Here is a 25622-nt window from a genome sequence, read left to right as displayed (position 1 = left end):
TAGCTTCAACGTACATTACTAAATACGCAAATAATCTTCTAAACATGACTATAGCATGCAATTAATGCTCTTATTAGTAATTTGCTGGAGCTCTTTTCCAACATGTGAAGCTGCTTTCCCACTTTAATATTGTTTTTTTTTTTTTGCTAAAATGTATATGAATGTAGCTTTTGATACAACTTTCTGGTTATTTCTTCTTTCAAGCCGAATCAGTCATGGAAAAGAAGAAGGAAGAGAGGAGCAATGCCACTTTAATATTGTTTTGTAGGAGCAAGCAGCGGCTAATGATGCTTTAAACGCTAGTTGTCCAGAACATGCAAGAAAGCTTGTTGAAGCTTCTAAAGCTGCTCTGGCAAAATCTAGCTAGAAAGGTTGATGACTCAATTTCAACCTTGTTTGCTATTATGTTCCTGACTTGTTTCTAAATCAATTTCTTTATTTTTTTTTGGTTTCATCTCCTCATATAGGAAAAGCAACAGCAACGAGCTGAAGAAGCAAAGAATATTTGCCTCCTCCAGCCACAGCCATGGAAGCTGTTCGCAGAACTGTTGATAAAAAGGTTAAAATACATACTCATGGGCCATGGCCATAAAAATATTTGCTCTACTCAAGTTAACTACTTTGAAGAATCTTGTTTGGATTTTGTGTTCTTCCTCTTTCCTGACTAGTCTTGATTCCTACAGAGACTTAGTAAGTTAGTAGGTTTATCGACTACAATGTTTTGGAGGAACTCTTTGATACACCTGTAAGTTATTTTTTTCTGTTTCCTTTATCATCGCTTTCAAGTTGTATATGAATGTAGCTTTTGATACAACTTTCTGGTTATTTCTTATTTCAAGCCGAATCAGTCATGGAAAAGAAGAAGGAAGAGAGGAGCAATAAACATATGGTGAAAATGATGAAGCTGAAGTAGGATCAAGAAGAATCATATAACATGAACACATATTTTCAAAAACGGGGAGAAGCTCTATGAAGAGGAAGAAGAGGATGGTTATGATTTTGGACTGTTTTGATGATGATGCATTCTAGAACAAAGTTCTCACTATTTTTCTTGGACTAGTTGATTTTACGTGCATTAGTAATTAGGATCATTTATTTTTAAGTAACAAACAACTAAGATTTGAAAGTAAGGAAAAAGAGGTTCAAGTTATGTGCTTCCCTCCTACACTTTTAAGTTTTAATCTCTTTCAGTTCTTGTTTTTTTTTTTTTGCTCAAATTGAAATTATATAAAAGCTAAAAGGCAGTCCAGGGACAAAACCCATATACAACAAAACCAAATATAATAGCCCACGCACACACATGGGCGACAACAAAAGAAAAAGATCCACGGCCCATTCACCAACTCGAGTCACCGACAGTCGAACTCATTTTCGACAAGAGTTCCGAGACCGATCTAACACGCCACCACCGAGAGAGCCTCCGCCGAGGAAGACTAACACCGTTGCAGAGGTAGCGTCTCACCGGTCATCCGCGCGCGTACACCTACGCCGCTTTCACACTTCACGACCATAGCTTCTTCTTCCCGAGGAGAGCATCGATCGATCCAAATAGATCGAGGTCTCATCCCTCTTCCTTGAAATCCCAAAGCTACTCCACACAAACCCATCTACGAAACCGTCGGAGAGCATCATCAACCGCCGCGAGATCTCATCCGACTACTTCCTCCAAATCACGACAAACCTAGGAACCACCGCCTCCCTTTCCCGGAGACTCCGAACCGAACAAACCCGACTCCCACATAGCCACAAGAACCAAAAGACGTCTCCAAAATCGAAGATCACCTAAGCCGGCGAAGCGGAGCTAACGAAGCCTCTATCCTCCGGAGACCAGAACCGGCGTCGGCGGAGCTCTCTAAGCCTCCCCTTCCCGGAGAAAATTCTACCAAGACAAAAGCTACCTATCTCTCTCTTTTAAACCAAGCCACAGTTAACAAATTGATTAAAACGGAAGGACCGAACCGGTGGTGGCTATGGGAACCCCTCCGCCGACCGGAGCAAGCTTTCTCTCTCTATTTCTCTCTTGGGGTGTCTATGAATGAAAATGATCTCTTTCAGTTCTTGTTACAAGTATCATAAAACTTCTTGTTGTTTTTTTTTTTGTCTGAAAAGGGGCATAAATCTTGTTGTTGCATTTTTTATTTCTAATTAATTTAAATAATAAATTAATATAATGAAAAGCTAATTTATACTTTTATCTTGTAGGAATCAAGCACTGTAAACACTCTTCGGTTCACCTTATCCTGGATTGATTGAAAAAGTCGGTTTGGTTTGGTTAAATCATTGTTCGGTATAAATTAGAAGAATAAACCGGCCGAGTGAGAAAATAGGTTACTAGTTATGGTGAAAAGAGCGGCGAGTAACGGTAGAGAAAGCTAATTGAAAAAAAAAACTTTTTTTATTTGTCTCTCTGCAATGTGGCCACGTAAGCTGGCTTTTTTTTTTCCCGTAGCATCCAACCACATCATCGGTAGATACATACAGCTTAAAGGAAGACATATAAACCTAATAAGTTAGATATTTCTTAAAGGTATCCAAAATTAAAAAAAAAAAACCAAAAACATATTTTTAAGGATAATTTGAAAATACTTTATTTGTGATTTAAAATTTGAGAAATACACTTCTTTTTTTCTTTTTTGAAAATTAGATTTTTTTACTTGTAATAAGATGTTTTTACCCTTGTTATAATTAGTATTTTTTTATAATCATACTATTAATTCAGGAAATATATAACTAAATTAAAATTTTAAAATATTATTATTTATGTTTGTTGTAAATAAATGTTTTTGAATTTTTTTTTAAACATATTCATGTTGTTGATTTTTGGTATCCTTACGACATAGAAAGATGAATGGTTGAATTATACATATAAAAACAGTAAAAAATATGTTAAAAATTTATAACTGTAAGAGTTTTTAAAAAGGAAAAAAGAAAAAAGTGTAAGAGTTCTTACGTGCTGGTCAAAGAAGAAAAAAAAATATATACATCAATGCACCATTTGCCTCTTATATTTTTTCTCTGGATTTTCATATGTCAATCATACATCAGAGCCAAAAAAAGATCTTTCAATCAGAAGTACAGGAAATTCTCTTAAAAAAAAAATGATGAACATTTTGTTTGGAAAGGTAAGAGTTTAAAAGATGCTTTTTCAAACACAAATAATTCTTAACTTATTTGTGTTTATTAAAAAAAAAATAATTATCAACATTGTAATTGGATATTTGGGTAATTTGACTTACACGAACAAGTAAATTTTTCCAAAAAAATATATGATGGTACAGTTTTCAAAATAAAATCTTATATGAAGGTATTTCTCCAAATTTTCCCTATCTTTTAATCTTTGTTACATCATCGAGACCAAAATAATAATCAACAAGCGACCCTTCGTCTTCTACGCTTTCTAATCTCCGTCTCATCAAGACAGGTACCCGGTCTCTTTCTCTCGGCTAGAAGCTGCCTGAGTCTTTCAGTGAGGCCCCCGAGTCCAATGGAGGTGAAGAAGTTGATGGAGAACCTCATGTTCTTAGGATGATCCTTTGGGAAGATTGACCCAAAGGTGTCCACCATGGTCGGATCCTGAAGCTTTTCATTCAAAGCCCTCATCCCCAATTGCTCAGATAGCTCTTGGAAAAGTATCTTGAGAAAGATACGGGAGGATGATGTTGTGTCTTCCTCTGTTAAGCAAACATTGGCAAGGACACGCCACGGAAGAGCGTCCGCGGATAGCACGTGAGCAAAGAACATGGCTACTTTAGTAAGTTTATTCGTCTCTAGACGATGAACAGTTGCATATTGCTGCACAAAGAGATTCTCGAAACATTCTCTGTACGTTTTGCTTCTTAGGCAGAACCTGTGAGCTAAGTAAGTGACCATAGAAGGGACGATAAGTTTTCTCCTCGGCGCAACAATGAAGGATCATAACGCATATCTCCGTCTCCTGACCTGGTTCGAGTCGGATTTGGAGCAGTTTATGACTCGACATAATGGTAGCATAGATTGTCCTTCTCAGACTGACGAGATCTGTTTCTGTATGATCTTGTATAATTGTCCCTTCTTCATCATCATCATCACCATCATCACCATCATCATCATCATCATCATCATCATCACCATCATCACTATCTACTTCTTCTTCTTGCTCTCCAAGTATCTTTCTTTTAAGCTGCTCGTATTTCTTCTCGTTCTGGTGGAACTCAGAGTCGGGCTTGAAGACGTCGAGGGAGGTTTCTGGATCGATTTGGTCGAGGAAAGAGATCTCGTGTGTCTCTTGATCGTCGGAATCCACAAGGAGATCCAACTGAGGACGAATTGCTGGATGACCCTCAAAATTGGACATCCTAAGACTGACCAAAGACTTAATCAAACATTGAGACCTATACTCCAAACTCCCTTCTTGAAGAAACCGGCGAAAGACTTCAAACGTAGCGTTAAAGGCTCTCGGGGAGAGCTCGTGAAGCGTGGCTCCGCATTCTTTAACAAAAGCAACAGCAACCTCGAGGGTGTCTCCGGTGGGCTGACCAAGAAGCATGTGGACAAGCTCGAGTGCGATAGTCTCACCAGCGACTCGCTGGTTCACGAGATGGGCGAGGAATTTAACAACAGCCAACAAAAGAGGCTTGTCGTTGCGTTTGTAAGCCCTTTGGATCTGTAGAACCAATCTTCTCAACAAGAGATCGCCGATGGAAGGGAACTTGGAGTTTACGACTGCGATCAAAGCGGCAATCACATCGGTGAAAACAGGAGAAGCGATCTGAGATTTCATGCAGGAACTACACAAATGACCTCTTCCTCTAATCAGATTCTCATCCAAGAGTTCCAAAACTACATGTCTCAGATTGTTCGCGCTCACCTTATTCACCAAGCCGTTGATTCTTCTCCGAAGCTCGTCGTCCCATGATTCGCGCTCCACATCCATCGTCTTTTCCTTCCTTCTGAAAGCAGGAACGTAAACTTCCTCTTCTGAATCGTTAGGGTTTGGTTTGGTTTGTTTTCCCTATTTCCTTTTCTTATTTGTTTTTTAATTCCTTTTTCTTTTTTCGTCAACGTCAAAAGATATACTATATGCATATATCCTTTTAATTTTATTTTCTTACTAGATATGGACCCGTGCGTTGCACGGGTTTTATTTGATGTTTTAATTTACGAACACATAAAAAGATTGGAAATATTTTTCTCACGTTAATTTTTGAACTTTTAGTATATATTGGTGATATTTTAATAACAATAATCTGTTTTATTACATAATTTTTGGTTGATATTCTATTTCAATAATAATGGTGTTTTAAATAGTACATTGATATTTTTATTTTTTAATAAATACTTCACTTTTTATTATTTTTAAAAATAATATTAGCTATAGTTAATTGAAATATATAGAACTGTGAACTCTCTATATTGTTTATATTGTGTAAGACAAACTAAAAACGACACAATCAAAAATATTAATATTACATAACACCAGTCAATATGTTTTATCGATAGTCAGCTAAATATCGAATATATTTCTAGATAAAATATCAAATTTATTTACTTTAACATTCATGGTGTGACTTTAACATCTTTTTCTATATACAATATTTTGTAAAACACTATTGTCACTATGTTTTAAAAATTTAAAGTTCTCCAGTTGTAGTGACTCTTGATAGTGCGACATATAATTGTAAGACTCGACTTGACAAATAGACCAACTTTTTAAGCTTTGACCTTAACTCTGGTTGATAGTCATTTCATAGAACACTCTTATAGAAAATTGAAGTCTTTTCATTTTAAAAGGTCATCTTGCATATGTCGATATGAGACTTATTCTACGAATACAAATCTGTTTTTCCACATAACTTCCGGTTAGGATTTCGGCTTCAATATTCATGTTGTATAGGCGAGTTATTCATAACATTATTCTATTGGAAAGTTTTCCTTTTTGATTTAAATTCCTTAATAGCATGACCTACAACAATCCATTGGAAAATCGTTCTTTTTGATTTAAATTTCATAGTAGTATGATCTACAACAACATAACCAATTTATATATGTTGATAAGAATAAACACACATAATCATAATCACATATAAGCGTAATAGTCACATTAACTTAGTCACAATAGCATAACAGCTGGACAAAATATCCGTAAATTTTTTGGATTTTGGAAAAAGAAAATTAGTATTAAATAAGTTACTTTACAAACTTCTCTTCTTTAAGATTTGTAAAAAAGAAAATTTCTAAATATTACTATTAAATAATTTTTTTAATTAAATTTTACAATTAAATATTTTTTAAATTAAATTTTACTATTAAATTTACGAAAATTATTTCTTCAATTTCTTTTAATTTTATTAGTATATATATTTTTAATCATGAGATATTCTAACACAACTTCAAAATATTAAAAGAAAAATTACTATCAAATAATATTTCTAAAAGAATATTATTAAGTAATTTTTAAATTTTCTTTTTTACTATTAAATAATTTCAAAATTCGTTTTTGTTTTTATTTTCTTAGTATATATTGTTTTAATCATGATATATTCTAAAAATATCGCATTATTAAAAAGGAAATTACTATTAAATAATATTTTGTTTAAGATTTTTAAAATGGAAATTTACTATATAATTAATTTCACCAAAAATCGTTTTTATTATCTTATATATTTATTTCAATTTTAAAATTAATTTATTTCAAAATTCGTTTTGGTTATCTTAGTATATATATTTTATATCATTATAAATTTTAACCTCTTTAAAAATAATAAAAGGAAAATTACTATCAAATAATTATTTGCAACTATGTTTTGTTTAGGATTTTAAAATGGAAAATTACTATTAGATATACTTACAATTACTTTTTTCAACAAAATTTATTTTTGTTATTATCTTAATATATATTTTAATTATTATATAGATTAACACATGTCGCAATCTTAAAAATTTTAATAACATGTGTCGCGATCATGTTAATTAGTAACTTTGAAGAACCAAGCTTTATATAATAAGATTACATTCTCAATTATGAAAATTATTAAATAAATATTTTGTTAGGTTCAAAATTCATCTACTTGAAAAAAACCTGAACCAAAACAATTTTTTTTTCTTTTATCTTTTTTTCAAACATAAAAAAATAAAAAGGATCACTAGAAATACAAAAATTGCAACCACTTAAAGCATCTCCAACCCAAAACTTTAAAAGTTTATTCTATTGCATTATACTCTTTGACATTAGCAAAATTTATTAATAATGATAAAACTTGACAAATATATATAAAACATACATTTAATATATTATACAATAGATAATATTATAATATTATATAATAAAAGATGATATAAATGAAATATATAATAAAACAACACACTACACACAATTTTTTAAAAATTACATATAAAATACCACTTGTAAGATGTAATGTCTAATGTTTTTGCAATTTGCTTTGATTTGTGTTAAGTTTGTTTAATGTAATTTTTTCTTGTGTGAACTTTATTTAATGTATTTTTATATTGTAAACTTCATTTTATATTATGTAATATTTATGCTATTTTATTTTATTTTGATATACTTAAGTTATTCTAAATTAAGTTTAGCATATGTATTTGTTAAAAGAAATAATTATAAAGACCAAACAGAAAATAAAAAATAGTTTTGAGGTTCTAAATTTTAGTTTCATTATTCAGAACCTCAAAATTCAATGATTCAAGATTTGAATTGGAATCACAAAAACATCAAAATTTGAGGATTTGAGGTTGGGTTAGAAATATTTTTATGAAAGCATCTTTAACCTTATCTTTAACCTTATCTTTAACCTTATTTTATTTCTTATTTTAATTAAATTCGTTAATTTTGATTTACTTCAATTGTTAAACCATTTTAGTAATGCTAGAAAACAAAACCAGATGAATTTTCGCTTTATATATGCTGATTGAGATTTTCGACCGACTACCTCCTTTAGCAGCTAGGCTCTCCACCGTGAAACGGTAAACCACCTCTGTCTTCATTTACAAATTCGCCGTGAATACGACCGCTGCCGCCAGTATTTCGTCCACTCTACTCTCTCTCTCTCTCTCTCTCTCTCTCTCTCTCTCTCTCTCTCTCTCTCTCTCTCTCTCTCTCTCTCTCTCTCTCTCTCTCATATTATATATTCTGATATCTGGGTTGAAGTCACAATTTCGCGTTTTCTTCTTCATTCAAAAAAGACTCGCTCTCCACCACTGCGAAATCGTTTCCATTGCCTCCGTTTACAAGTTCGCCGTGAATATGATGCCGCCGACCGGTATTGCGTCTACTCTATTCTCTCTTCTTACGCTAATGCTTGGTCTTCAAGTAATTGATTGTCAAACTCACCATTGGTTTCACATGATTCATCCTAGGGTTAGGGTTTTCTTTTAGTAGATGGATCTTAATCACATAGAATCTTCAAGAAAAGTGATTTAAAATATGGTTTTTTCAGGATATAGAGATGGAATTGGACTACTATGTTATCAACGTGGAACGAGATGGGGAAACACACATTCTTTTTCAAGAACAGGATGGCGATGTGGGACACAAGTTCAGTGAAGACTTACCAGTCAATGTGGAACAAGATGCTGAAAGGTACGAACATGATGGAGCTGTGGGATATAAGTCTGAGCTTGCTGTTAATTCAGAGCAGATCAGTACTTCTTAAACGATTATCAAGTGTATATTTGCTCAACTTGATAAAAACTGTGACTTTCTTTTCAGGACCATGAGATTGCCGCCAAAGACGCTGTTGCTGTTGACATGGAGGTGGACTCACCAGTCAACGTAGCTCCAGTCAATGTGGAGCTAGTGCCACGGCTAGTGCTACAGGTTAGTTTTCTGTTTTAGGAAATCGTCTATATCGCCGTTTGGTATTAAAAAATATAATAGAATATACAACACAGTTGAAATAGCTTAGTGGTAAAAGGTAAAATGGATGGATTTTTGAAATGGTTGAATTTGATCTAGAATGTTGAACTTTTGCTTTATATATAGGTGATGTAATTAAATTCTTATAACGTTAATTTTGATTTACTTCAATTGTTAAACCACTTTAGTAATGCTATAAAACAAAACCAGATGAATTTTCGAACTGATTGAGATTTTCGACCGACTACCTCCTTTGGCAGCTAGGCTTTGTCCTGAGGTTAGTAGGTCTCGGAGTCACTTCTACCGAGTCAGACTTCACATTACTCTTGAAGTCTTCTTTCCTATGTAATGGTCATTATATAGTCATTCTAATCTTGATCATTAAATAAATCAACAAACAACAACGTAATATTCTTTCATCTATTTGTTTAACATTAATTATGCATTATTCTTTTTTTTGATCAAAAAATAAAATAGTTCTTTAATTGTGCATTATTTTTTTTGATCAAAGACTTAATAGCGCTTAGAAATCGAATATAACTTCTGATTTCTCCGATTCCAGAAAATTCTTTGCTTTCGTTGGGAATTGTAATTAACTTGAAATCATACTTACTTTTGATATTATCTCGAAGATTTCATGTAATAAGATGAAAAACATTTAATAAAGATTGAATATGATATAGCAAATATTGTAATTAACTTGAAGTCATACTTACTTTTGATATTATCTTGAAGATTTCATGTAATAAGATGAAAAACATTTAATAAAGATTGAATATGAAATAGCAAATTGATAAAGATTGAATATGATATAGTAAATCGATAATTTATTTCTTAGCTCTTCTTTCACCTCTCTCTCAAACAAACTCAAAGCTCACACTTTCTCTGCTTAGTTTTTTTTGTTTAGTTTGTATTTGATTCATTCATTACTCTCAAAGTCTTATTTCCTATGTAATGGTCATTACATAGTCATTTGCAATGTTGATCATTAAATTTCACAAACCAACAAACAACAATATATTTTTTCTCACCTGAAATGATTTATTTTACAAAATAAACCAAAATACAACAATCCTACACTCTAATAACTTTATTATATTTTTTATTTTATTAAAAAAAATTTATTTTCTCTGCCTTTTCCCATTTTGCTAGAATAGCTTTGTAAATTAAAAAAATCATAAAAATACAATTGACTTAAAATATCAGTTGCTCATGTTTCACTCTTCCGTTGTGACTGAATTTTGTTGAAATATCTAAATGGGAACCGCTTGTTTCTTTATTTTTTGCAAGTGTTTGTAATTTTGATGGGAACTTTTGAAATTAAAAAAAAAAGTGTAAGCTATCATAGGCTTTTATTATTATGTTAAACAATAAAATTTGTGAAATTGATGTTAGCATATTTCATTATATGTTTTCTTGATCTATAAATTATATTTTTGTTATTTTTTGTGAATCTGTAGAAAATGCTACTAAAATGGTATTAAAAATCAACCAAGTAAAGAAAAAAACAGACAACATGAATTAAAAACAATGTTTTGACTGTTTTTTTGGTTCTAACAAAAGGGTAGCATTTTTTCTGGTCCGCTTTAGACTCTTGACAAATTGGAACCGGCACTTGCTGTTCTTTCTACTCAGAGCAGTTCTTGTTGTCAGGCTGTTCTTTCAAAACCGAGCCAGTGATTTTCTACTCAGTTAGATTGATCTTAGTAGACATCTCACCCACAGTGGTTGCAGCTTCATTAATCTATCCTTGCTTACCATATGTTCTTTAGATGAGTCTTTTAAGTCCCTGGACTTCAACACAGAGTCCTCCACAAGGGTAGTGCTAGGCGTTTCCTTTGAGGCCTGTTCAAGTTCTCCGGATTGTAGGCTGTCTACGCTGATGGGGTTAGATTTACCATTCGAGGTTTTCATAGCAGAAGCAGAGTGAGGCCTTGAGAGCTTTTCATTAGGAGAAGCAAACTGTTACAGACAATGCTTCAGCTTTAGGTCTGCCCTGGAGACTTTTCCCACTGCCAATGTTCTCAGCTGCCATTTTGGAGTTCGAGTTACTGCAAGGAATGGGTCCGGTAGTAGGTGTTGAACAATGCATCTGGTTCGCTACTCTCAATATGCTTGCTCCAATTCCAAAACTTGTCTTAGCTTTCTTTGTTGTAGTCTTACCATCATTCTTGGCAGAAACTGGAGACCCTGAGTCTACTGTCTTCTGCAGGCTAGCCTTGATCTTTTTGGGGGACTTGGGAAGTTCTGCATGCACAACTTTGCGTTTCTTTTCGCAATCCGGTTTCTTATCTGATCTCTTTCCATTACTTCGGCTTAATCGTTTCTCAGCAATGAACTCTACCAAAGTCTTCTCCTTCTTCTTTGGAACAGTAGTATACTCAATATTCAAATACTCCATCGTCTTTACAGTCATCATATTGACCTTCTGTATTTCTCTTTTTAGTAGTCTTTTTCGGTTCGAGAACAGAGTATTTTATTCCAAACAAGCTACTTTCCTTTTCTGCAGGAGAAATCTTGAGCGCAGACTCTACTGATCCCTGAAGTGTCTCAAACTCTGGGAGTTCACTATACCCTTTCCACCGATTAAAAGCTAATAGCTTAGCTACCTGACTTATAAACTGCAGCTCATCAGTAGCATCATAGCTTTGAGAGCATGCTAAACGCTTCGCATAGTCCACAAGGTTTGTAGGTTCAAAGAAGACTGCACTTAAGACCTTATCTCCACCGTGTATCCTGCTTGAATCTTCTCGGATTCCGGGATTGATTATGTTTTGGGTTTTGATCTTTTGATAAACTTCCTCTGAGATGCAAGAACAGGCTAAACCAAACTCTATCCTTCTTGATAACTCATCTAAGGCAAAATCAATAGCATCAAGAAAATCACCTCATCTAAAGCAAAATCAATAGCATCAAGAAAATCAGGCAGGGTGCTCTGCTTTGACATTTGGGAGAAATGCTGCCGAAAAAGCTTTATCCGTGATGCATCGTTCCAAGCAAATGAGCAATCCCCGAAGTACGTAACTAAATAACTTCCTCTTTTGAAATACTTCTTCGCTTTACCTGATGCAGCCGAGGCGTCGAACATTTGTCCAGGCCACCACGGATGGCTCCTTACTTTGGCCTAAACCAAATGTCGAACATTTGTCCAGGCCACCACGGATGGCTCCTTACTTTGGCCCAAACCAAATCTGAGTCAGAGAGGTTCACTTTTGTGGATGTTTTATTATCCAAAGTACTCTCATCCTTGCTCTCGTGTGGCTCTAAACCCATAAAACATTCATTATCCAGTTCTCAGCTTCTGTTCCTTGCTTTCCTGAGCAATCTGGTTTGCTATTCTCGGCAAGGTCTTCTTCACCACCATTCTGACGTCAGAAACATTCACATCACTTAGCTCAACGTTGTGAGAAGAGAGTTCCACTTCCTTGTCAACCAGTAGCTCTGTTTGAACTCCATCAGAATCTTTTACACCATTTACGGTCACCAGCTCTTTGTCATCAACTGGAACTTTCTTCTCACTTTCCTTAGTCTCCTCATCTACATTTAGGTTCCCATGCCTAGAAAGATACTGAGTTCCTCGGTTTGGTAACTTTCTATATTGTGCACAGTCCACGTTTATCATCCTATTACTATTGTTATCAATGCGATCATTAACTGGGCCCATTTACAAACCCATGGCTAGCGGCCCAGCTTCCCAATACCAGTCGATTGTTTCCCTTCATTTCACCACGGACCAAAGAGCTAAAGCGCCTATTATGTGTTAAAAACTCATTGATCATGCATCACCTCAAACTGGTCAAAGTTTAGAACAGGAATCGAAAAATTTCACCACCATCTTAACTTGATAAACCAAAAGAATATCGTGATTTTAAGGTTCACCGAGTCCAAAAGAAAAAGTACAGACAACCATATCTAAGTTAAGTCATGTTACATATTGCCTCTTCGCAATGGCTACCCAATACAGCGAAGCTAAAAACTCTGCAAAAGAGTACTTATAAATAAAGTGAATTCGCAAACATGATGCCTCTTCGCAAGCTCTCGCTAGCAGCTGCAAACTTGCTCGCCAAATTGTTCTCTCCAACTGCTTCCGCTGCAAGTCGAAGCTGAACACACAAAACACCAATCAAAAATGGCATGAGAAGTTTCACAGAAAATGTAATAGCAGCTGAGAGACTATAGAGCTTTGGCAAAGTTACCTGGTTCAGAAACTCGTCGAGCCTTCTGGCGCTCCTAATGATACTACCCTCGAATATATCAGTCATATTCATTATCTCTGCAAATGTCGAACCCTTCCAAAGAGACAACAACATTACAGTTAAGCAGAGGCAATACTCTCAACATTGAATAACATGTCCTTATTATAAATAAAAAAGCATCTCTGAGATCAAGTAATACTAACCTTTGACCAACAGTAGATAACGTCCATTAGGGAAGGCCTGTTGGTGGATTCTACGTACTCTTCGACGTCAATTTCCAGTTTGCATTCATGTTGTATCTAGAGCACCATAGAATTAAAAAAAAAAAATCGAAGATTACAAAACAAAGAAAAATGCACATGTAGATGAATACTAATAAACAAGCTTTTCAGGTTAAGGGAATTAATTTATTACCTCTGCAATTTTCCGTGCACTATCTTGGAGCTGCTGCAACGGTTTATTGAGTTCATTTCTTAGCTCTACCTTTTCATTTGATTTATCTACAGGTATGAAACAGCTTGCAAGGGCTGCTATTTGGTGATGATCCAGATCATTAAAAGTGCCTGAGAAGAATTTTAATGTCAACACAACGCAAGGATATATGGTGTATCCAACCAATAAGTCAATTAAACAGGGTAGCTAAATAAGTTGTCAGTACCATTAAACATCAGTTCAGTGACAAGCAATTCATCCCCAGTGTCTATCAAGCAGGCAGCTCGTCCCTTTACAAGGACGACACCATCAGCATCAATGTGTCCAAGTTTCTTTAATACCCGAGAACGGTTCCTAAGCTCATCTCTAAACTTTTGAAGCTGCAGAGATAAACAATAGGATGTGAAACACGAGAGGGATGAAAATAACTTCAGATTATAACAGATTCGGGTTAAATAAAGTCTTCACTCCACTTGATTTATTCATGGATAAGCAAGTGAGCAATATACCTGGGAATCACGCATTTTCGACTTGAACTGCTGAATTTCATAATTCACCTCCGCTTTCCTCTCGAAACTCTTCATTTGCTGATCATCTTCAGACTGCAACACAGAAGAAACACGAGACAATAGATTACTGATAAAGTCCTTAAGTTCTTCGTATGGTTTATCAAAAATTTCTCGAAACTCATATTCAAAATGTGAAGCAGACGGAGTGTTGACTGTATAGCAAGTACCTTGTGCATCGGATGAGAAAGTAACTTCTGCTCAGCTTCTTCAATTTGGCTGACCAGCTCTACTATCTCTGTATCTTGAATATTCATGTCCTGTAGATTTATTATATATAAAATGAGATCATGAATCCAATTTTATGCTAATTTAGTAGTTCAAACACTGAAGATAGCACTACTTTAGCAGCTTAGAGAGAAACCTTGACTGGATGGAGTTTTGGGAACCCTAAAGGGAAGCGACTGGACAACTCCTGTACTGCAAGTAGTATGCTTTGTCTTGCTTCTAGTGGCCGAAGATCAGACGGAACCGATATCCTTAGTCTACTCAAAGCAGTAATTAATGGTAGCTGAACAGGAACCTAGAAAACGCATAAGCAAACAATTTTTCAAAACTCCACTACTACTAACACGAATAGAATTAACAAGCTAAAGTCTTGCGTAAGTTAAAAATGAAAATTGAACTCTCACCACATGCATCTCACCCTTTTCCCCAGGACGGGGAGGACACGGCTTTGGCTTTGCACCATTCTCGCTAACACCAGTGGAGCAATGAAGTAGAGTATCCACTATATATCCGCCACCTTGTGAAGAGGAGGTTCCAACGGAAGCTTTTTTAACAACATTAACTACAACTCCCCAGCCCCAATCTGTCCCACCTTCTCGTATCTTAACCTGTACAGAAAACACTTGTCCAAGTAAATACTGAGAAGCTTCTGTTATATAAAAGAAAATATAGTTATTTTCCACTGAATCACTGATTAATTAGCTTTGGAATAAGAACTTACCAGCCGACCAGTATCAAGAAAACAAAGCACCCTCTCAGGCCTTATTATTTCTGACATAAGTTTCTTTTCCAGCGGAGCTATGTCAAGTTTTAGCTTATGGTACTCAGCAACCTCTGCCTGCAAACAATTTAAGTAAGAACGGGTCTAGATTACGGACGTGAAAATATGAAAGAGCTGAGCACCTTTCCAGAAGCATCAAGGATGGCAGCTTCCTCTTCAAGTTTGGTCACCTTGTTCTCAATATCCGGTAAAGCCTGAGGTTGTAATAATTAGCATTAAAAAGTGTAGATTTAGAAAGAGGAAAGGGAAGAACAACCGCAACAGCTACCTTTTCATACTGGAATTGGTGGAACGAGTGTTTTATAACATGCTCAGCTGTAAACTGTCCTTCCGCACGACTCAATAGATTCAAAATTGTGTAGTAACTCAACCTAAAAGTACTAAGCAAAGGGGCTGGTTTGCCCAGCACCATGTCCTTGAGTACAGGCATTTCCATCTGTTGAATAACACCATAAACAAATCTAAGAGATTGGATAAAAAAACAAACAAAAGAGATCTATCTAGAGTCATCTTCAAATAATGCACAGAGGCTACAATAATTTGGTGAATATACCATATATAACTATAATAGGCAGAAATGGTAATCATGTAATTAGCTTAAAGCAAAATTACCTGTTCATCAATCATAATAATACAGATACCACGTTCATCCTTTCCACGACGTCCAGCCCTGCCGCTCATCTGCAAGCATCCAATATAAACAGACAGTTACTACAATATCATTTGCGCCACTTCGTCACATTCATCACTAGCATCAACAAACAACAACCCACCTGGATGTATTCACCAGACCCAATGAAACGATGGCTGTCACCATCCCACTTCTTAACAGCAGTAAACACTACAGTTTTTGCAGGCATGTTCAAACCCATAGCAAACTGATACATAATAAAAAAAATCAGCACAACAGACTTTTAACATAAGTTAACACGATTGAAAAAGACAAAAAGCTAATTATAGAATTATCTTACAGTTTCTGTGGCGAAAAGCGCCTTTACAAGCCCTTCCTGAAAGAGAAGTTCCACTAATTCCTTGAGGACAGGAAGAAGACCAGAATGGTGGACGGCGATACCACGTTGGAGCAGTGGCAACATCATCTCTATGGCGGACAGAGATCTATCCTCCTCATTCAGGCACAGCATAGCATTGTTGAATACCTCTTCCACAGTCCCCTTCTCTTCCTCCGTATTAAAATCGAGTTTTGACATTGACAACGCATGATTCTCACATTCCCTTCTACTGAAGCTGAAGATGATTATTGGTTGAAACTTTCTTTCCATGATCATCTGCAAAGTTAGATAAAGAGTTAAACTAACAAAACCTACAGGATACGTATTCAACTGTTTTAACAACTACTAATATCATACCTTTACAATTTTGTAAACATCAGAATCACCACCGCCGCCACCACCACCACCTTTGCCGCCCCTACCACCTGATTTGCCATTTGCACTCTTTTTCCCATCAGAAGATTTTGGCTTTGGGAAAGTATCATGCATCTTAATGAAATTAGCCTCACGGAACTGCTCATTCTCATCAACGACAAGGTAAAGCCCACTCCCACCCATAGGAAACGCATAATGCTGCAGCGGCGTGGGCCTAAAATCCGTGTACACAACGTGACACGGCTGCTTATGCAGATAGCAAATCCACTCCGCAAACTCGGTAGCATTCGACATCGTCGCCGAGAGGAAAACCATCTTAATAGCAGGCGGCAGGAAGATAATACTCTCCTCCCAAACAACCCCTCTCTCCCTATCCTTCATGTAATGTATCTCATCAAAAACAACCCAAGCCACCTCCTTCAACACCTCAGAGCCTCTGTAAAGCATCGCTCTCAGAATCTCCGTCGTCATCACCAAGCAACTCGCGTTGGGGGAGATCGTGACGTCACCGGTCATCAGACCAACGTCTTTAAACTCGTGCTGGAGCTCTCTGAACTTCTGGTTGCTCAGGGCTTTCAACGGGGAGGTGTAGATCACCCTCTGCTTGTCCCTGAAGGCCATCGCGATGGCGTACTCCGCGACGGCTGTTTTGCCTGCGGAGGTGTGGGCCGAGACCAAGATCGACTCTTTCCTCTCAAGGCACGCCACGGAGATGCTCTGGAAAGGGTCGAGTGTGAAAGGGTAGGTTTTGGCCATGTCTCCGTTGTACAGAGGATTGTCGAGAGTTCCGTGGACGGCCTCCTCTTTCGTCGGTGTGTAGCCGTTGGGTACGGCGACTTCGTGTACGCAAGCTCGTTTCTGGCTGTTTCTACGCTTCGTCGTGGTGGTCTCATCGGAAAGCTTTGAGCTTTCGGATGCTTTCCTCTTTCCGAGAGTCTCCGGTTCTTCCATTACGGTGCTCATAGATCTATAAGCAAATCAGAAACACAGCAAAAAAAAATTAGGGTTTAAGAATACGAACTAGGGTTTAACGAATTCAACAAGATGGTACCTTTCGGTGCCGGTCGTGAAGACGGAGATATATCTCGGCGGCGGGAGCTTGTTTCTCCTTTTAGTTCTTTTTTTTCAGATATACAGAGGTAGTAGTGTTCATGTGGCAGATAATAAATCAATGGGTTTAGGGTTCAATAAATAGGCCCATTTATAAAGCCCGTAATAAGTAAAGCCCATTTACAGAGCCCGTAATAAGAAAGGCCCAATATCTTTTATTTCCCGCCAAAAAACAATTTAACACAGAAGAGAGATTGATTCTTCTCTGACCGAGTAACGGCGGTGATGGGTATATACGGAGACGGAAGCGGCGACGGGGCGAGCATGACGTCGAGACGCCGTGGATCGATCGGCGTTGATTCCATCGATATCGCGAAGATATTAGCTGTGTATTTCAGAGACAACGAGAACTCGTGCATCGATGAGGAGAAGCTGATGCTCACGGCGGAGCTTATCCGGATATTCTCCTCGCCGAGTGGTAGAGACTTAGTTTCTCAGGTATCTCATTCGGAAAACGATTAGGTCATTGCTTCTTCTAGACTTATTCGACGGGAAAATTAATCGATTTTGCTGAAATTAGACTCTAGATTTCGTTTAGTTTTGTAAAATTCAGGGTAGATAGAGAATGATTTTAGTACTGTTCTCAGTATCTAAAGATACAGTTCATAAGTTCTTACATGGAAGATACAGTTCATAAGTTTCTTACATGGCTTGGCACAAATCGGTGAGAGAAGCAGGTGAATGAAGATGGTGGTGGTTCTTTCTCTTTGCCGCTTGATCTTCAACAATTCAAGAAGCTATGCGATATCGAGAATTTTTTCTTAAATTTGGAGGATAATCCCAAAGGAGTTATCCCATGTATGAATGCTGCTGTTCACAAGGTAGGGTCTTAAATTTTCATTTGTTTTTGTTTTTTGTTTTCTTGGATGGTATGAGATGGACACTTACTTCACATCTTTTACAGGTTCTTTTAGGTCAATGGGAAACTAATGGCTTTGATGATGTTATGAAGATCAATATTCGTCTTCATAATTATCCTGAATCTTCAATCTCGCTGAAAAACCTGAGAGCAGCATATATTGGTAGACCTCTGTCTCATTCCTCAGAATAAATTATAATGTTAAAAATGCTCTAGTGACCTGAGATTTTGTGCTGCGTGAATGCAGGTAAGCTTGTAACAGTTCATGGGACCGTTGTTAAAGTTAGTACTGTGAAGCCTCTTGTCACACAGATGGCTTTTGACTGTGCAAAGTGTAAAACTAGCATAACCCGGGAATTTAATGATGGAAAGTTTTCACCTCCACAAAATTGTGACACCCATGGTTGCAAGTCCAAAATGTTTACTCCAGTCCGATCCTCCGCTCAGACCATTGATTTTCAGAAGATAAGGTGTTCTCCTATTTGCGTCGTATGATTTTGTATTCTTCATTTTTGCTAGTTAATATATATATTGCCATTGTTAATCAACTGTCCAACTGTTTTTTTTCAGGGTCCAGGAGTTGCAAAAGCCTGAAGATCATGAAGAAGGACGTGTACCCCGAACTGTGGAATGTGAGCTGATGGAAGACCTTGTGGACACATGTATCCCTGGTGATGTGGTGACTGTTACAGGGATTATAGGAGTAATTAACAATTACATGGATATTGGGGGAGGTATTGATTCTATAACTCTTATGGTTCTTTTCATAGTCTGTATGAGCCAAAATATTTGATGTCGTTAACTGTATAATAGCTAGAGATTTATTTGAGTCTTATAAGCATTCTTCCATGGTACATATTTGGGCATCTTATACGCATATTATCCTTACCACAAGATCAGTTGTTTTACTTACAATGACATTCACCGCGGGTCAAGACGCTAAAGCATTTCTTACTGGTGTTAAATACCATGTCGCCATACCCTTGATGAGACTGATTTAATATGCTAAGCCGTACTCAATCTTAATGAACTTTTAAAATTCTAATGTTCCAGGGAAATCGAAGTCCAAGAATCAAGGATTCTACTACTTGTTTATAGAGGCAGTTTCAGTTAAAAATTCGAAGAAGCAGTCTGCATTTGAGAACTCGGAAGACTCCAGAAGCGGTGTCCAGTCTGCAGATGTTGGTGAATTATATTCATTCTCGCAGAGAGATTTGGAATTTATTGTGAAGTTCAACGAAGAATATGGTTCTGATACATTTCGTCGCATACTTCATTCAGTTTGCCCATCTATCTATGGGCATGAAATTGTCAAAGGTAGAGTACTTCTGTTTATAACAAATTTCCCTGGGAAAATCATTGGTGAAGAAGGCTTTATAATTACTATTAGAAGCATTGTATAACATTATACTTCTGCCGTCTGTATATTTCTTGTCATTTCCACAGCTGGGATAACTCTATCCCTGTTTGGAGGTGTAAGGAAGCATTCTATGGATCGGAACAAAGTTCCAGTGAGAGGAGACATTCATGTCATAATTGTTGGTAAGATTTTAGATCGATTTAATTTAATGGCATAAGTATAGAGATTACCTGGACTGAGGGGAGGTTATTTGTTACTAGTTTGATGCACCAAAATTTTGATCGATGATTTCAATGCGTTAATAGGTGACCCTGGATTGGGAAAAAGTCAGCTCTTGCAAGCAGCATCGGCCATCTCTCCTCGTGGCATCTATGTATGTGGTAATGCGACGACTAAAGCAGGGCTCACCGTTGCTGTAGTGAAAGATTCCATGACAAATGACTTTGCGTTTGAGGCTGGTAACTCCTTCCCTCCGCTTTATTTAGCAAGTATAAACTTCAGCATATGGATATGATTCGACTGTTCCAGATATGGGTTTGAGTCATGCTGTTGATATACTTGCCTAAAGTCCCAGTCTAGTTGCGTCAGAGGTGCTAATATATCTACCCAATTTGATGTGAGTGGGTGAGGCATACCTTGTAGGTCACAACTGATGTCATTTCTCTGTAGATGTAATGATATCTATAGTTTAGCTAGAATGGGAGGTCGGTAAGCAGCAAGCTAAAGTCTTTCTTCAAGATAAAGATAGTACATTCAACAGTCGAGCTTCCAGTCTTCAACAGTATTAGATAGTAGTAGGACAGGGTTTTATTGAAGAACTTTATACTAGGGAAAATTTGTAGAAAGAGAAATCCTCCTCTTTTTTAACCTAGTGCTATCCTATGTGCAGGTGCCATGGTACTTGCAGATGGCGGGGTTTGCTGCATTGACGAGTTCGATAAAATGACCAACGAGCATCAGGTTTTTTCTTGTCAACAATGTCATTACTTCTGATGCGTACATTGTTTTATCATTAACTTGCATCAAATTGTCATAGGCTTTGCTCGAAGCAATGGAACAACAATGTGTCTCTGTTGCAAAGGCTGGACTTGTGGCTAGTCTTTCAGCTCGGACTTCTGTTATAGCAGCAGCAAATCCTGTTGGTGGCCACTACAAGTAATTTTATTAATGTATTATCTCATCATTGTGGGGGTGTTTAAATCATAGTTGTGGCACTGTTAAGTGCAGAAATACCCTGCATTTTCTAAGTTTAAGACTGGGTGGGAAAAGAAAACCAACACAGCATATTTTCTTGATACGATCATCTTCATGATCTCATTTCAGCCGTGCAAAAACTGTAAACGAGAACTTAAAAATGAGTGCTGCCCTTCTCTCACGGTTTGATTTAGTATTCATATTACTTGACAAACCTGATGAGCTACTCGACAAGCAAGTCTCCGAGCACATTATGTCGGTGAGCATCTCCATCTGAGATTATTGTTGTGGTACATCCCTCAAAGAGATATTAGCTTACGTCTATATCTCGTTGATAGACAAAAGTCTGTGATATCTATTGTTAACTTAATTCGAAACCATTAATATAGAATCTTACCTTGAATTTTTTTTTCTGGTAGCTTCATTCTGGAGGTGCAGAAGCATCACCTGCATTAAAGAAGTTTAAGACAGGTCCAGTTTCTTTTGGTTGTTAGGTCTAGCTTGTATAGACATGACTGTATTTGACTTCTCGTTTGATATGCAGCATCAGGATCTGCAAATATGCATGTGAAAGAGGGTTCTCTACTCTCAAGACTGCGGTTAGACCCTAAGAAAGACGATGACTTCACTCCCATTCCTGGCCAACTGCTTAGGAAATATGTTGCTTATGCAAGGACTTTCGTCAACCCTAAGTAATATGATCCGACTCCCATCTGCAGTTACTAGATACTCACCAAATTAGGAACTAAAATTAGGAACTATGGGTAACATCTCTTTATCTATTCAGGATGTCGAAGGCAGCTGGAGAGATAATTCAAAAGTTTTACTTGAAGCTGAGAGACCATAACACTTCCGCTGATAGCACACCAATAACAGCAAGACAACTGGAAAGTTTGGTCAGGCTTGCGCAAGCTAGAGCTCGGGTTGACTTAAGGGAAGATATAACAGTCCAGGACGCAATGGTAAGCCATAACATGAGTGCCTTGTAGCATACATGCATTTGTTTGACCATACACTCAATTAGCATCCATACCATACATGCATAAACTTATTATTTCCTCTGCTCTCTTTTGTTGAATAGGGTAAGTAGCTAGCTTGAAAATTTCAATATAAAGCTGCATTGTTGTGATGTTGGCTTGGATAATGGATATTTTGCTACTGGCTAAAGATGTCTTGACTTCTGTCCGTTGGATTTGCTTTTACAGGATGTGGTTGAAATCATGAAAGAATCTTTGTATGATAAGTTCGTAGATGAACATGGGGTTGTGGATTTTGGTCGGAGTGGAGGAATGAGTCAACAAAAGGAGGCAAGACGCTTCTTAAGTGCTCTTGATAAGCAATCAGAGTTGCAGCAAAAAGATTGTTACTCTGTTTCGGTATGAACAACTTCTATTCTCCACAATTTAACTACTAGCTTCTGACATTTTATGGTGATCAATTTCTTAATAGAAAAACTTTTCTACAGGAGATGTATAGTTTAGCTGATAGGATCGGGCTACGAGTTCCAGACATCGATACATTCCTAGAGAACCTGAATACTGCCGGCTACTTGCTCAAGAAAGGGCCAAAAACTTACCAGGTATATTCCTCTACCTATCTCAGAAACAAGAAGAGTCCATGAACAGGCAAAAGATGGCTAAAGGATTTGATTTAATTTTGCAGGTCCTCTCCTCATCTTATTCCCGGAGTCAGTCATCCAGGTCAAGATGAACAAGATTCCGGGCAAAAACCTTCCTTAGACCAGAAACTTTAAAGTAAATTTTGTAAGTTTTTTTGCTAATGTATTGCTCATATCTAAGTATGAATCTGATCACGAAACCAGTCAAATGAGTATTATACAATGCCAGAAACCCTTTAGTATTTAATATCACATGAACTTGGGTTGAATGTTTACGTCATTGTGTAGTATAGACGACATCTAACATCTAGTAAACAACCTAGTATACATTGGAGCACAAGAGATAGCATGATCAATAGGATAATCTAGTCTTCTAGTCTTCTCTTGGACCTAACTTCCACTCACTGCCATAGTAAGAATTAGGCAAACCAAGCCAAAACTTGAAAGCTTCAGCCGCTCTCTTTCTTTCCACCCGCCTCTCTACCCTGGCTTGTGACGCATGTTTGCTAGTGAACATCCTCGAGTGCATCTCCACGTAGATCTTCTTGAACTTAGTTTTGTTTGGTGGTATCCCATTCTCCTCCATGCATGCGATGATCTCCAATGCTTTCTTGAAAAACGCAGCCCTCACACATATATCCGCTAACATATCTAACAACCCTTCATCAGGTTTCAGCATCGGAGGAGAAGAATCTCCTTCAGATTCTTCTCTCTTGTTCACCACACACCTTTCCTTTATCTCCTTCCAAAGTAACAGCGCCTCACCTGGCTTCCTCGCCAGAGAAACCCCATTGGCTAGACTCCCATAAGTCGCCACGTTTGGGTGAAACCCATTTTCTTTCATTCTTGAAACTACTCTCTTCGCATCTTCAATCAAACCTAGCCTGCAATACCCTTCAACCAGCATGTTCCACGCAATCAAATCAACTTTTACCCTTGGATCCCTCATCATCTCATCAAACACCCTATTCGCCAACTTTGGTTGCCCCGACATTGCAAAAGCCTTCATCAAAGTAGTGTAACTAATCTTAGTTGGTGCAATCCCTCTCGTTCTCATTTCATTGAAGAACGACAAAGCTCCTGCGCTGTCATCTATTAGAATGCATCCATCTATTATGATGTTATAGGACACAACATCCGGCTCGATCCCTGCATCTTCAGCCATCTCTCTTAGCAAATCCTCCGCCTTATCTATCTGCAGCTGTTTACAATAACCTTTCAGGAGGACATTGTATGTAATCCTATTCGCAGGCACACCCATCCGAGCCATCTCAGCTAACACTTGTCTTGCTCTATCCATCAACCCGGCTTTAACAAAAGCTGACACAACCGTGGTGTACGTAACTTCATCTGGGTGGCTATTTTTATCATCTTGACGCCTCATCGCCTCTAGCATTCTAGCTGTGTCCGCCACACGCCCGTTCTTCATGTAACCTTTCATCAACGTCGTGTAGATCCTCGAGTCAGGAGCAAAGACTTTAGGCAACAACGGCGCCTCATCACTCGGGTTAACCGAGTTAGGCAGCAGTTTCTTGAACACATCATCCTCAGAACCTTCTTCGATTACCTCCTCCCGAGCAGCCGAATAAACTAAACCCTCATCATCCTCAAACGCATCTTCTTCTGCTTCTTCCTCTTCTTTCTCCTTCAAATCCTCTCCATTGCATTCTCGTAAAACCTTGCAAAGATCTCTCCTCTTCTCCCTCATCGCTTGAACAATCCTCTCCGCAGTTCTCAAATCTCCAAAACCAACATAAGCCGCAACTAATGAATGCATCGTAGTCATACAAACCTTAACTCCCTTCTCAATTATCCTCTCCACGACAAACACAATCAGCTCCTTCCGACCAACTCTCGCACACAGCTTGATCATCACATTGTAAGTCAACACATCAGGCTCACAATCCCACTCGGACATCTCACCGAACACCTTCGAATACTTCTCGGTATCACCAATATTCGCGCAAGCGTTAAGCACAGCGTTGAACGCAGCCGTGTCAGGCCTAGACTGAGCGACCAGAGACTGATCTCCAAAGCGTCTGACTCGCCGTGTAATAGCTGTGAAGAGTTTGATAGATTGTTCAGGTCCGTCGTCTCCAGCAGCAGAGAGGTTAGCCACTGCAGCTGTCCAAGCCTTAACGTGTGGTAAGTATCCAGAACGGAGCATTGACTTGATAACGGAGACGGCGTAAAGCGTTTGACCGGACTTCGCGGCGGCCATGGCGAGGAGGCCGAGGGAATTAGCGTCCAGGCGGTGGAGCTGGCGCTCATTTCGAAGGCGCGTGAGGATGGACTGTGCGCGCGTGAGACTCTCTGGCTTGGATTGATAGGACAGTTGCGAAACTAAACGGCTAAGACAAGTGGGTCCAGGGAGATGAGTGGATTGGACATACTTAGCCCAAGCTTCGTCGGTTCTTCTGTTGCGGAGGAGAGAGAGAAGCTCTTGGTCGTTGTGCGTTGAGTACGGTTCAGGAGATGAGCCCAAGAACGAGGAGAGGTCTCCGGCGGAGCTGTTGGCAGTTCCGGAGGCGGACCGTACGAAAAAATGGCGGCGTGTGGGGAGACCAGCGGCGGTGAATGGTGGGTTGATTGAGCAGAGGGGTATGGGATTGTGGGTGGGAGTGAAAGAAGCAGAGGCTGTTAAAGTGGCAGAGTTTGGGTATGGAGGAAATGATGACGATGAAGTCGAGGGTGGTGGTCGGAGAATGTTCATCTTAGGTCCATTGAAGGAGAGAGAGAGAGCGTGTGTGTTCTGAAATGACTTCAAATGGATTATTTGGGTGGAAAGCAGTGTTTTTAAAACCGGACCGGCGAACGAACCGGAAATTATTTGGATCACGGGTCATTGTGGTTCGACCTGGTTCGACCGGGGTCGATTAGATTAAACTGAATTTATTATTTTATAAATATTATATATATTTTTTTCAAAAAATAGTCATAATGTTTAGAAAACTTTCAAAAATAACAAATTAAAATGTGATAAAAATAATAAAAAAATAATAGTTCAAATCTAAAGTCAATAGGAAAAAAAATATATAAAGT

The 25622-nt window shown here is 37.8% G+C and overlaps 3 protein-coding genes and 2 pseudogenes across 5 annotated transcripts; 1 reads left to right on the top strand and 4 right to left on the bottom strand.

The window, feature by feature from the left end:
• Positions 1-3244: 3244 nt before the first annotated feature.
• LOC108857952 (uncharacterized) lies at positions 3245-5016 on the bottom strand (annotated as a pseudogene).
• A 5462-nt stretch (positions 5017-10478) lies between these two features.
• LOC108857950 (PWWP domain-containing protein 2-like) lies at positions 10479-12515 on the bottom strand (annotated as a pseudogene).
• A 151-nt stretch (positions 12516-12666) lies between these two features.
• LOC108863219 (DExH-box ATP-dependent RNA helicase DExH10) lies at positions 12667-17594 on the bottom strand. The gene is made up of 17 exons (XM_018637570.2): positions 17491-17594; positions 16422-17406; positions 16026-16340; positions 15828-15932; positions 15667-15735; positions 15323-15490; positions 15177-15248; positions 14995-15111; positions 14678-14881; positions 14410-14568; positions 14216-14305; positions 13989-14081; positions 13706-13859; positions 13462-13610; positions 13251-13346; positions 13048-13140; positions 12667-12954 (listed from the first exon to the last, which is right to left on the bottom strand). Exons 2-17 carry the CDS (start codon positions 17400-17402, stop codon positions 12844-12846), a joined length of 2976 nt encoding a protein of 991 aa, XP_018493072.2. The 5' UTR covers positions 17403-17406; positions 17491-17594; the 3' UTR covers positions 12667-12843.
• A 134-nt stretch (positions 17595-17728) lies between these two features.
• Positions 17729-22827, top strand: LOC108862970 (probable DNA helicase MCM8). 3 transcript variants are annotated; one of them, XR_008934415.1, is made up of 17 exons: positions 17729-17987; positions 18224-18370; positions 18454-18571; positions 18656-18878; positions 18979-19142; positions 19462-19725; positions 19855-19950; positions 20074-20226; positions 20658-20728; positions 20805-20923; positions 21092-21221; positions 21382-21433; positions 21507-21654; positions 21750-21924; positions 22168-22338; positions 22412-22541; positions 22625-22645. XR_008934415.1 is itself a non-coding variant. In XM_056986342.1 (17 exons), the coding sequence occupies exons 1-17, from the start codon at positions 17775-17777 to the stop codon at positions 22670-22672; spliced, it is 2406 nt and encodes an 801-aa protein (XP_056842322.1). In that variant the 5' UTR covers positions 17730-17774; the 3' UTR covers positions 22673-22827. The 3 variants fall into 3 exon arrangements, 2 of the variants coding, with proteins under 2 accessions (XP_056842322.1, XP_056842323.1); XM_056986342.1 differs by having other exon boundaries at positions 17730-17987; positions 22428-22541; positions 22625-22827; XM_056986343.1 differs by having other exon boundaries at positions 17731-17987; positions 18227-18370; positions 22428-22541; positions 22625-22827.
• Positions 22804-25359, bottom strand: LOC108862969 (pentatricopeptide repeat-containing protein At3g09650, chloroplastic). The gene has a single exon (XM_018637244.2). The coding sequence runs from the start codon at positions 25291-25293 to the stop codon at positions 22954-22956; it is 2340 nt and encodes a 779-aa protein (XP_018492746.2). The 5' UTR covers positions 25294-25359; the 3' UTR covers positions 22804-22953.
• Positions 25360-25622: the final 263 nt, after the last annotated feature.

The sequence above is a fragment of the Raphanus sativus genome, chromosome 5 (assembly GCF_000801105.2).
Source record: "Raphanus sativus cultivar WK10039 chromosome 5, ASM80110v3, whole genome shotgun sequence".
Classification (NCBI taxonomy): Eukaryota; Viridiplantae; Streptophyta; class Magnoliopsida; order Brassicales; family Brassicaceae; genus Raphanus; species Raphanus sativus.
The sequence above is the reverse complement of the archived record's forward strand: the minus strand, read 5'-3'. Positions and strand labels throughout refer to the sequence as shown.